This window comes from Lactuca saligna, chromosome 7 (assembly GCF_052625555.1).
Source record: "Lactuca saligna cultivar CGN05327 chromosome 7, ASM5262555v1, whole genome shotgun sequence".
Taxonomy (NCBI): Eukaryota; Viridiplantae; Streptophyta; class Magnoliopsida; order Asterales; family Asteraceae; genus Lactuca; species Lactuca saligna.
The window spans coordinates 31682363-31696189 of NC_136423.1; the positions used below are offsets into that span (position 1 = coordinate 31682363).

The 13827-nt window shown below is 33.2% G+C and overlaps 1 protein-coding gene across 1 annotated transcript; it reads right to left on the reverse strand.

Moving 5' to 3' along the window:
- Nucleotides 1–5995: 5995 nt before the first annotated feature.
- Nucleotides 5996–8144, reverse strand: LOC145005692 (ARM repeat superfamily protein). Its single transcript, XM_078964809.1, has 2 exons — nt 6902–8144; nt 5996–6574 (listed from the first exon to the last, which is right to left on the reverse strand). Exons 1-2 carry the CDS (start codon nt 7820–7822, stop codon nt 6527–6529), a joined length of 969 nt encoding a protein of 322 aa, XP_078820935.1. The 5' UTR covers nt 7823–8144; the 3' UTR covers nt 5996–6526.
- Between the last annotated feature and the right edge of the window lie 5683 nt (nt 8145–13827).

Genomic DNA, 13827 nt, shown 5'->3' on the forward strand with positions numbered 1-13827 from the left:
ATGCATATTTTGGTTCATTGGAATTTATGCTATTAAACATTTGAGGGATAGATATTGTTGTTCTCAAGATCCATTCCATTGTTTTTCAAAACTTTTCATCAAAGCAAAATGGAATTGAGCCATGTTCTAGCGATCTACTATAGAAGTTGAAGACGAACTCAACCAACCATGAGAGCTAATTAGCGATATTAGCATATCGGGCCATCTATATGAGCTAATGGATTACACTTTGGACCATGTTATGGGTGCTTGGGAGTGAGCAACAACCCTTTTAAGGACAATGCATGTGACGGCCCCTATTTTCCATAACCAAAAAAAAAAAAAAAATCTTTAAGCTTTGAAAAACTATAACATCTTTGTTTGTATAAAATCCCAAAATAATAAAACATTTTGCGAAAACTATTTCGTTTTATTAAAAATATATTTCAATAAAGATGTTGTTTCAAAATACAAAACTCTAAGGATGTCATAATCAATACACAACATAGTTACAACATAAAGACCTACGGTTCTGAACTCTATTGTGGGTCATCTCTTCAATCACTCAACATCCTATTTAAATCTCCAGTAGTCTTAACACCACTACCTGTGATGCATAAAAATTAAGTGGGTCGGGTTAGGAAACATGGTGAGTTACATAGGGTTTTCATTCCCATAATGTTATATTCATCAATTAACCGGCCAAACCAATTATCATCCAACAACACATCATAATTATTTATAAAACATTTCCTTGAAACTACCCATCCCATCATTCCTCACATACTGATCCTAATACAGTGATCTTATAAGATATATCCTAACGGATCACTATAAATAGCTAATTGACTATATTGCCTTGGGGTGTCCTTGGCAGCATGCACTAATCAATAAAGGAAACTATGAGAGGGATGGAGTGCATCAAATGAACACACAATCCATTAACACCTACATACTATAAGTTTGTTGGCGTATTCAATAAGACTAGGTTTAGTCAGTGGTCGTCATCTCACTCCGGTAGATAATTGGTCACCATTTGGTTTAATACAGACCGGTCATCCAGGCACCTATTGGTGCCTGACTAGACATACCTAGGAATGGTCCAATACAAAAATACCTTAATCAGTTGTCTAATTAGGAGGAGAATACTTAATATGGTATTCTTGTATGTGAAATGTACCCCACCAAATCATCAATGTCATCGAACAAAGCTCTACTCTCTGGTCCTATCTCACATACACCCTTGACGCTACCGAATATCCAAACTTAACTAATCATCTCTTCTGGGTCTTAGGGTATAACTAATCGAATTCCAATACTCGTAATCATCACAAAGTTCCTGCCTATGTAATATTTTTACAAGACAAGGCAACACTCTTTCATCTTAACTCGAAGCTAAATGTCTTTGGCAAATCTTAGTTTGTATAAGACTAATTTACTATGCATCGTCAATATAGTCTTCACGATTTCATCTCGATATAGAGTATGGATATTCTGTTATTTAACTTATTTGGATCTAATCAACCTTTATATGCCTTAGTTAAGAAACTCGACTAAGCTACAATCATTGTCATCATCTTCCAATACCAACTCTATTTAGCCAACACTATCTTAATTTAGTATATTCTTTTAATGTAGAGTATTAGGTATTAATATACATTTATCTTCCTCAGTAATAAAACTTCTATTGTTACTATCATTTTATAATATTATATAAACATCTTAACACATATAAAACCGTACTGCGTATGTCTTTAAATATAAATCTGACACATTCCAATCAATAAGCATATAATTCATATATAAAACTCCAACAAATAATTAATACTTTTAATTAATTGTTTTGTATTAAAATCATGTTTTTGAAAGTAACTATTCACTCACTTGATATAGGTGGAAGACTCGCGAGAAAGTCAAATCTTTGACTCACTCTTTAGATTCCCATTTAAAACGACCTAAACGTGAATATGACTAAGCCTTAGTATTTGTTCGTATTTGAAAAGTTTAATCATTATAATGTTTTTATCAGATTTACCAATAATCTCAAACGATACTGATGTACAACTGTTAAGAAATAACCAGGTAAGATCATATCGGAGGTAGGATCCATTTGGCATATAAAGATATATTGTTTGGAAAATCCACTTTAAACACCTCATTAATCTTACATTGCCATCATTCCCGTAAGTAGATCAGTTAGTATAACGACTGGTATTACTGATAGATTTTATTTAAAAGTTCATAATAATGATTACAAACATAAATATAAGTTATACTTAAAGCACGGGAAGAATAACTCAGCTTACAAGTTGTTTGATGAAAAAACAGACATTACACCGGCAGAACTTCGAAACTGAAAGCCCTATTTCTCAGGGCTCTTTGAAGCTCTAGAGCTTCGCTAATAACACTTAAGAACCACTAAGCTCGGGCATCGGGGCCTCGAAAAAGTTTGAGAGAGAAAGGAAGAAGATTGAACAAAGAAATGTGATCAAAAACTTGTCTATATATAGCATTTTTAGAAGGGCACGTTGCATCCTTGCCACGTATCTCAATCCAAACGGTTGGTTTGGGGAAAAAGGGGCTCACTTGATTGCGCCACGTGTCGTCATCTGCTCGTGCCACGTGTCAATCATCCAACAGTCTAATTTTATTATTTTTCTAAAACTCATAAATTTCGCATATGGATTCTGTTTTCGACGGTCTTTATATCCACACCTAGCTATCAATGAGTACTACAACTTTCATTTAGATCCCGTCGGCTAATTTTTACTTTACTTTTTGTGATTCAGCTTGAGGAGGTTTAAACTATAAATAACACTGTGAAATTCATAATTTATTCGTACGAATTCCATTTTCGACTATCTTTATACCCCTTACTTTGTATCGACGAGTACTACAACTTTCATTTAGACTATGTTGGCTAGTTCTCATTCTACCTCAATTTCACAAATTTGGATAGTTTTCGTCTGCGTTTCGAAACTTAACGACCACCTTTCGCTTATATCCTTCACATACGAGCTTCTTTTTCGACTGTCTTTATATCCATGGATTCGTATTTACGGGATCTTCAACTCTCGTTTACGTTGTTTTGGCTAACAATCAACCGATTTTAATTTTGTTTTTTTTGTCGCACACTATTGTATTGTGTCGCACTCGAAACTTCAAAAAATCATAACTTACTCATACGAAATCAGATTTAGGCATTCTTTATATCGACGAGTTCTTATTGACGACCAATATGACTTTTGCTTAGATCACTTAGGCTAAAAAGCAACTTATCTCCGGTTCACTTTTTATGACACATCTTGTTATATCGATTTAAATGTGAAACGTAAATAAATCATAACTTCCTCATATAAAGTCAGATTTGAGCTTTTTTTTATATCCACAAAATCATTATCACGATCACTACAACTTTCATCAAGATTATTTATTCTAAATAGTTTTTTTTTTATTTTTAGACTCTTATTTGATGTAATTTTTAAATTTTATGATAATAATGTTTTATTCAAATATTATAAGCTCATAATACTTGCCCATAAAACATGTATGCAATGAAATTATATTTTATATAATTTAATATCCTTAAAATGTCTAGCTCGAATTTACGGATGTTAGAGCACATGTGAGATTATTGACCGCTAGTACGGTGGCCCGTCATAACCCCAAGGTGGCATATAATACATTGGATTAAACACTTTCTTTTGTATTGATTAAAAGTTGAAAATATAAGGTGACTTCATGAACTGTAACTTTAGGTTTTGATAAATGGTGAAATTTGTCATAGATAACCACATATAAATCATGTATAGTCCATCGTTAAATCAAATTAGTGATTAACAAATAACATGAGTTTAATCCATCACAAGTACTTCGATCCATAACATGAAAAATACAAGTTGTATAATTTGGTAATATGGAATTTTAAAGTATGTTTATGGAATAATTAAAGTATGTTTTAAAGAATTTTAAAGTACGTTTATGGAATAATTAACATGTCATTAGTAGAGGTTAGAAAATTAATAATGTATTAGCATGAGTTTGAAGTTGGTATTATTATTAGTGGTGCATCACATAAAGTGTGATAATACATGACAAGTTTAGTTAAGAATTATAAAGGGTTATATTTACAACTAAAGTGTTAAGACAAAACAAGAATGGTAAGACAACCTTATGAGTCATTGACCTACTTGTCAAGTTGTACAGTTGGTATATAATATGTGAATAGAATATGTCTTAGGATATGATTTAAATACTAAATGAATGGAATGATCAATTCTATAGGAATTGAAAGTAAAAGAGTTAAAGAGCAAAGTAATGATCAAAAGTAAAAGACAACTAGAGTTGTGTGGTTAGACGACCTAACTACCAATGTGAGTACATGAGGCTCTTTTTCATGGATACATGGCATAGTAAATGATGAAATATTTTCAAATGTGTCAAATGTTATGTTTGTGAAAAATACTTGTGTTTATGAACTTACTTAAAGAGCATGTTAGAATGTTTTCAAATAGTCAAGGTATTTGTGTTTAGAAATTCTTTCAAAAGCATATTAGTACATTTTCATATGTGAAAATCCTTTATGTAAATAAAAAGAATTTATGTTCGACAAAGCAAACATATCGTAAAATTGTAAGTTTGAATGAGAGCCAATCTCTTGACCCTTATATTAGTAATAGAACAAACATATCATGACATTGTAAATTTGAATGGAAGTCCTAGAAAATAATAAACATAATATGACATTCATATGAATTTGATAAGAGCCAAATTTAATGGCCTGTAGAGTTAAGTTTCATGCAACATTGAATGTTATTGGCATGATAGTCTTGAAGTAAAGGTCTAGACAAGGAATGCACTATTGAGATGGTACCTTACATTGCAAAGTAGTAGTCTATGAGAGTCCCGACAAAGATAATCCTCTTGGGACCCAATGAGAGCTACAAAAGGTTAATCTCTTCTTTCCATTTTGGTCATTGATGAAAACCAAATTAAATGGCATGTAAGTGACGAGAGTCGAATCATTTAGCCCATAAGTTGATGAGAGCCTAAACATATAGCACGTGAGCTTGATTTCATGCATTACATAACATTAGATTACACACTAGAATGAAAGTAGATGTAACAACAAATTGAAATACTTATTTCTTTAAAAGTCATATAATGACTTGTTTCTAGAATAGTATTTGGCATGAAAGTACATGTCAATTAAGGAGGAATTGAATAGTTGAAGAATTTGAGTAAAGAAAAAGTATATTTTGAAATGCATTACATTTCAAGGGTTTTTATGGTAAATTTTCAATAAGTTATGAGTAATCTTAAAGTTCTTATGAATATTGTTATGTCTTTCAACCAAGTTTTCTATACAAATAGTTGAAAACAATTTTCATGAAAAGAAAAAAATTGTTTCTAAAACCCATGTAACTCATGAGAAGTTTTCTTTTTAAGAATTTTATTTTATGTCATGTATATCAAATACTGAAGGACTAGAAGAAACTTAAGGACTTGTTAAAAGTACTTCATAGGTGGACTTGGAGTGTAGCTTGCTAATAGTAATAGGTTCTTGTTATGATCTTATGTTTTAAATTCTACTTTGGCTGCTATGATATGAGTTTGTAACACGCAAGCTTATTAGTACTTAAACAAATGTTCAAAAAGTTTTTGTTAGACCATATTTTGGTAAAGTATGACTTAATGTCATAAAACAATTTAAACCATAGCATATTAGAATTGGGGTGTTATTAACTGAAAGGAAATTACTCGATGAAAAAAAACAATTAATTGAAATGGTATTTGATTGTAACATTTAGTACAAACAAATATCTCTCGGTGTTTTTCTAAATAAATTGTTTTATCTTTCATCAAACTATCTGTATCTAGTTTGAATATATAATTCGACTTAGTGGAACTAGTAAAAAAAATATCTTCGCAACAATCATATCCGTGGAGATAAAACTAAAACACAAGGTCGAAAAGTCCAATTTACCCTTATAATAATAATAATACAGTTTCAGAATTTAATGCAATAATCATAAGTTATTTGCCTTTGGTAGATTCCAATTGATATCAAATGCACAATAACCGGATTTAAAAAAACCAACATATCTACACAAAACTACATGCTATAAGAGACACAACAGTCAAAAACCATAAAAAAAAAACTACAAAATCTAGCCACTAAAGATGGGGTTATATGCAAGAAATAACATCATACTTTTGTTTATTTGTTTATTATAGCATCTTATTTTCATTTCTTTCTATTACACCATTGTAAACATTCCACTTTGAAAAATCAACTCAACTCTAGCAGTGAAAATTGGTTTGTTTTTGGATGACATTGCTATAATTAGGTAGATTTTTCATTCTAATAATAATGAAAATATGATGCAATAATAATTAATATACAAACAAGTAAAAGCACATTGCTATTTCCACCAATTAACCCTTGAAGATGGGTTTTCAAATACTGAAAATGGATCCGAAGTGGGCTCATCTGGAAAAAAGAGGTTTTTTTTTTCTGGGTCATAGCCATTGGTTCAGTTCTTAATCAGACACTGGAATTAGACCAACTCCACCTCCCATTTTCCAAATTCTCCTGCATTCAAGATAAATGCTACAATTGTTAACAAAAAGATAAGTTGAATTGTAATCTTATTCAAACATGCAAAAGTTGCAATTTTTATCAGAGGAATTTTCTAATGTTGTGTATATTAGCCCTAAAGGATTTTGAATATTTACATAATACAAGAGGAAATCATAAAGGGATTATCTAGGTGTACCTAAAAACTTATCAGATTTGCAAGAATAAGGTTACAGATAGCTTTTGACATTGTAGATGAAATGTATATGCAAAAAAGTACCAAAAACAATGATGAAATTAGAAAATTTTGAGAGCAGTGATTCAATAAGAATGAATAATTACAGTGTCGGGTTGCATCTCTTGTGATCTGCTCATTCCAGAAGCTCCATCCATTAACTTCAACAATTCATTAGCTTTGTTCTTCCCTTTTGAGCTTCCATTGTCTGCAACATCAGATATGCCATTACAGACTATATAAGCCATCTCTTTAACGTATTCCCCAACATCTTTCTTCCCACACTGCACCATGTTCAACAAACCCGAAACAGCATTCTCTTTTGTCCTAGCACTCGACCCTGTTGATAAATCCAGCAAATCCACCAAAACCCCAACCCCTGAAACTTTCCTAAACGCGTCTCCAGCTTCCTCGCACCCTGCGATCTGTGCAATCACCGCCGTAGCATCCTCCACAACCCCTAGCCTCCCGTCCTTCACCACCAACGAAAACAACGCAGGCACCGCTCCTAGTTCAATCACGGTCGCACGATTGAGCGGATACAACGAAATCCCAAACAGCGCTTTCAGAGCATCTTTGATTGATCTCGGATGCGAATTAGGGTTTCTGATTATGTCGATGAGCGCATACAGTATGTCACGTTTTGAACCAATAATCGGCCGGTAGGTATCAACAGTTAACAGACTAAATAACGTTGCGGCGGCGGATTGGGCGGTGGAGGGGGAAGCAGGGTTCCGGAGCGCGTGAGATAAAGCGTCGAGTAACCCTCGCGTGGACATCAAAGGTTCTCGTGAAGAGATCGAAATATTAAGTAGTGTAGCAGTTGCGTTCTCTTGTGCGATAGCAGATGGAGAGTATAGTATCTCAGAGAGATACGGAATCGCACCAGCTTCAGCAATTAGGGTTCGCGTCTCTGGATCGTTCTTGGACATGAGACGCAGCTCGCAAAGCGATTCCGTACGAGTTTGCTCGGACACCGAACTCAGTTTCCCGACCAGCGTTTTCGCCGTCCGCCGTTTCACCTCCATGTTGTTTGTTACAATTCGCAGTCTTGTTCTTCTTCGCTGGCTGAAAAATCTGCAAACTGGAATTCTTATCAGTTGAAGAAATCAGAGATTATGTTGATAATCGCAACCTTTCTATTAAGATCCTGGTGATTGGTTTTCAGTTGTTGTTTGATCTGAGAGAATTCGCCGGAGAATTGGCGCGGATGGTTGAATATGTGAAGGATCGATGTGTAATCGTCAAAAGAAAAAGCTGGTGGCAGTTTTTTCAAACCAATCCACCTAACGTCTTTTTCTTTTACCGGGAAAGGATCCGGTCTAACATCGACTTTTTTTTTTTTCTTGCTTGTTGGGTTAAATTATCTATACTTCTATAGTTATGCTGCTACCATATTTTTTTACTTTAATTTTGATATGAAAATAAATGATTTTTATACAAATAATTATCATGTTTTGATTATCAAGAGACGAGATTTTAAGTTACTTTAGACTCTGAATATGTTTGGTTGGTATGTAGATGAAAACATGATAATGTTTCTATAAAATTTGTATAAAATTGACCTCAATACTAATAAAGGTGATCTTTTAATATGTAGGACCCTTTAAAATTGGAGTTAACAATTCAAAGTTTTAACTAATGTTGTTGTTTCGATAGATATATTTGGTTTTAACTCGATTGTTGATTAAAAAGTAATAAATTCAGGTACCTCAGCCATCTTCATCTTGGTGCTTTTTAAAACATCACAGCATTCCCATTAAAAAAAAAAAAAAAAAAAAAAAAAAAAAAAAAAAAAAAAACTATGAAAGACCATATAGTACTAATGTTGATTGTTTGTATGCTTGAATATTTAGAATCATAAGATTATTTAGAATCGTAGGAGAGTTCGATACAATATTTGGTTGAGAAGTTTTTCGTAACAATATTTCTAAAATAAAGTCCATAACAAGTTATTTTTTGTATATTTTTCACAATATTCCAAGTACAAAGTTCAGATTTTGAAAAAGTCAAAACATAAATGCACTGCATTTTATTAGTTTATCGATTATTTAAGAAAAAAATGTTAGTGATTAAACCCTTACATTTTCTTTATCTTATTGAAAAAATAAATAAATATATATATATATATATATATATATATATATATATATATATATATATATATATATATATATATATATATATATATATATATATATGTTATCTACTTTTAGTTAACTTGTAAGATTACTGGAAAACATAGCTTTCAAAACAAATTTTTAATATCATTAATTCACATTTCATGTGTCAAACATATAATAATACTATCATGATATCTAATTGAGCACAACAACGTTGTGGTATTGTATAGTTATTAACAACTAATAATAAGTTGTGGAAACAAAATCGAATAAGATCCAGCAATATTGCCCATGAGACGATATAAGCCATAAACACAATTTTATGGGGAATTTTAAATATTCTTAAATTGAGGTGCACTGCGACTAATTTATGGTTGAATTCCACGTATAGTATAAGAACCAAAGTAGTTTCGATCTACTAGTATCACACACACGAGCAAGATCCAAGTACAGTGATCAAGTGCAAGCTCAATGAATTGATCAACCTCACAAGAATCATAATGACACGTCTCAAACTATCTTTAAACCTTCTAGAATCTTTAAAATTCATTTGCAAAAAGTGAGGCATGTCATCCTTCAAAATAGGTTAGCATCAGGTTCCAAATAGCTTGGCCCAATATGTTGGACCACATAGGACTTCCCTTCTAAAGTGTAGGTGAGTGCGTTACGGTTCGGTGTGATTATTGGTTAAAACATCACCGATAACCATAAATGCGGTTAATCTATTTTCAAAACCATTTGGTGCGGTTATTTTTGCGGTGGGGTAGGCGGTTATTTTTGCGGTGCGGGTTTTTTTTTTTTTTGTTTCGGTTATTAACCGTATGGATTTTATGTGGATTTTAACCGCAATTTAGAGTTCAAACGGTTTTAAAAGTTCAAACATAGTACTTGTAATTAAAAAAAATAAGGTATAACACAGTTAACTTAAATCACAAACAACTAATATCTTAAAAATATAAAATCACTAGTGATTAACAATAAATATCTTAAAATTGTGAAATTTCACCGTTTCCAATGTTAAACATTACAAAAATCCAATACTTTTGACTTCTAGAATTTTATCATTCTTTCATCCATGAAACTTGTTTTATTTTTAATATATTAATAATTAATAAAAAAAAATGTGTATATAATATATGTGGTGGGGTGCAGTTTTTTTTTTTTTTTTTTTTGCCGTTTTTGAAAATTAATAACCGCACCTCAACGCAAATTTGCGGTTTTTCAAAAATAGAAAACTTCACCATCGGTTTTTATTGCGGTTTATACAGTTAATTTTAGTTATGGTGCGGTTTTGTTCCACCCCCTGACGGTATTATATCAACTAGTTCCAGAAAGGCTCGTTATGAGGGCTTTTTATTTACTTTTTTCGTAATTTATTTTAGCATATTTTAATTTACTTATATATATATATATATATATATATATATATATATATATATATGTCAGGTATTTTCTATTCTTTATGCTTGATTTCATATTTTTAGAAGACTAATTGATGCAGGATTTCTTGTGGATTTGATGGCATTTCTTGTGGGCGTGAGGATGATGAAGATGTTGATAGAAAAAAAAGGATGAAGAATTTGAGCAAATTTGGTTTAAGATGTTTAAAGAATGATGTTTGAGCTCATTTTGGGCTTGTTGAGCCATTAGTTTACCAAAATCCAAAGATGGACATTTTGAAGCAAGATCATTGTGAAAATGACAATTGCATGCAAGTAAAATTAACCAAGTCATGTGGTCTGTGTGGCTTTTTAGCCTATACTTACACGGTTTGCATGAGTAATGTAGAGGCGCTTTTGTTTTCACATTGGCAGTTATTATGGGAAGGTTGGTGTTTGTCTTTTGGATATCTTGAACCAATCAAGGAAGGAGAGTTTCTATGGAGATTTTGAAGGTTCTTGAGCATATTTTAAAGATTTGTTTTCATATAGTTCATTTTAGTGAATGCTTGGTACTTCTAAACTCTTATTCTTAATCTTAAGCATGTGTGGCTGAACACGTTTACTTGATATTGGAAGTAATCCATGGATGTCTATTTTGTTTTGAAGATTTTATGACTTGTGGTGATAGTTTTATGAGTGCATATTCTAGTTAAATTTCTACATCATTCTTATGTTTTTATTCATGAGTTTAAAAGTTTGAATGATACTTACTTGGTTAATTTATTGATTAAGTAATGGATCTTCAAATTTATTAGCAATAAATGGTTTTAATTTATGTTTTCATTTCATTTGAATCCATGAAATGCATCCTCCAAAATGGTAGCGAAGCTTTAGACTCCTTTTTCATTAGATAATTCTTTAATCTTAATGCTAATCAAATTTTATGGATTAATTAGATGCTTATTTGGTCCATAACTTTGATTAAGAAGGTGTGTTAAGAGCTCCTCTAACCACCGTATTAATTAAGAAAAATTACCGTGGGTTAAGCGTTTAAGTTGTTATATGTAAATTAAATTAAATCACAAGTATTCTTCCTGAAGTTTCTACCATAACCTCGAAGCAAACCAACTATCACAATCTGAAATAATAGATGGTGGCACTCCATGTCGAGTAACTATCTCCTCCACATAGCCAATTTTTCTAACTTCTCGTTCTCCATAATTGCCAAAAAGTGTGCGCTTTTCGTCAACCGATCCACTATCACCAAAATCATGTCATTACAATATGTTGTATATGGTAACTTTGTAACAAAATCTATTGTAATTTTATATCATTTCCACTCAGGAATCCCCGACTGTCGTAACTCACCATAGGATTGTTAGTGATCAACCTTAACTTGCACACAATTCACGCATTCTGACACGTACTTTGTTATCTCCCTCTTTATACCCATCCACCAATAACTCGCTTTCAGGTCTTGATACATCTTTGTTGTAATTGGGTGGATCAAATACTTTGAACTATGTGTGTCCTGTAACAGTGTGTCACGAATACCACCCATGTTAGGGACCCACAAACGCCCCTGAAAGGTCCTAAGCCCTCGACTATCCTCAACCAAACGAGCTTGTTGCTTAACCATTACTTCCTCTTTCACATGGTTTTCTTCCAAACCCTTGGTCTGAGCAGTTTGTAACTACTCAGATATACTTGGTATCATAATTAATGTCATACATTTCAGATGATATAACACCATCGACTCCTTTCAACTCAGAGCATCAGCTACCACATTTGTTATTCATGGGTGGTAACTAATCTCGTAATTGTAATCTGCACACAACTCTACCCATCAACGATGCCTCATATTCATCTTTTTATGGTTTTAGATATGTTGTAAGCTCTTATGTTCAGTATGTAGAATGCACTTCATACCATACAAGTAATGTTGCCATAACTTGAGTGCAAATACCACGACTGCTAACTCCAAATCATGCACCGAATAATTTCGCTCGGCAGTCTTCAGTTGACGGGAAGCGTAAGCGATCACTTTCAACCACTTCATGAGTACCCAACCCAAATCCTGAATATGAAGCATTATTGAAAACTGCAAAAATCCTCATTTCCATCGTGCAGGGACAAAACAAGAGCCTTACATAAGAGTTTCTTCAATGCCTGAAATGTGTCCTCCCTCAACCAAAATTTGCATTTGGAGAACTTTGTGTGACGTTTCTCCATACATAGAGTCTCCAAGACTTCTCGCAAATTCCTCTAATGATCCTCGGTAGTCGAAGAGTACACTAAAATTTCGTCAATATACTGTAACAGACCTATCCATAAGTGGTCGACATACCCGATTCACCAGGCCCATAAAATAGCAAGTGCATTCGTTGAACCAAAAGGCATTTCTAGGAACTCATAATGCCCATATCGGGTCCTGAAAATGGTCTTGGGAGCATCCAGATCATAGAAATAAACCTGATGATACCCCTGATGGGTTTTATAGATAACAAAAATTATATTTTGGTGGAAAACATAAACCCTTAAGTTCGCATAGACCCTAAAGGATCTATATTCTCATTATAATATGCAAACAACAATCTGAATTCAAGAACCCTAAAGTACATTGTTATTTTTGATTTAGGATAAGGGATAATAGAAAACATACATTTTAGTTTATTGTTGTAAATAAACTAGAACTCCTTCTTTGTAGAACTTCAGAAAGTCAGCACCAGAAATCTCGTGTGTCTGATGGTTCACACCCAAACCCTAGTAGTTGGAGGCTTTTGAAGAAAGAGGAATAGAAGGTATAATTTTGGCTTTAGGGTTCCTTGGAAGAGTGAATCCGAAATGTCTTATGCCTTGGGGTATTTATAGGGCTTGAGGAGATGCATAAAAGATAGGTTTCCTTATGGATAATTCTAACCCTTTTCTCCCCCCCCCCCCCCCCCCCCAAAGCAACCCTAAGATTCGTAGAAGCCCTATAAAAGCTCCATAATTCCCTCTAGAACCATCTTGTAATGTCCCAAATTTTGAGTCCAAAAATTCATTTTTAATTAATTGATTTATAAAACATTTACTGACTAACTTGTTAATATCACAATGAACCATAAATCATTCAAAACATGTTCCAAATCAAAACACAAATAGTAGTAAAATCATAGTACAATCCCATGAATCAATAATGCGGAAATCTGATGTGCGTGTGATGTGTAGCTACCGTGTCGGCTCCTTCCCCTTCGCTGAAGAGGTACCTGAAACAAAACTGAAAACTGTAAGCATGAAGCTTAGTGAGTTCCCCCATCATACCACATACCATACAAACATAAAACATAAATAATGCCAGGCATATATGGGTGCCCGACCTACCCCTTCGGTCATTTCGACCGGACATTGCCAAGCATATCTGGGTGTTGGCCTCCCCTTCAGTCCTTTCGATCGGATATTGCCTAACATATCTGGGTGCTGGCCTCCCCTTCGGTCCTTTCAACCGGATATCTTGGGGACTATCTCCCCTACTGCTACTATCACATA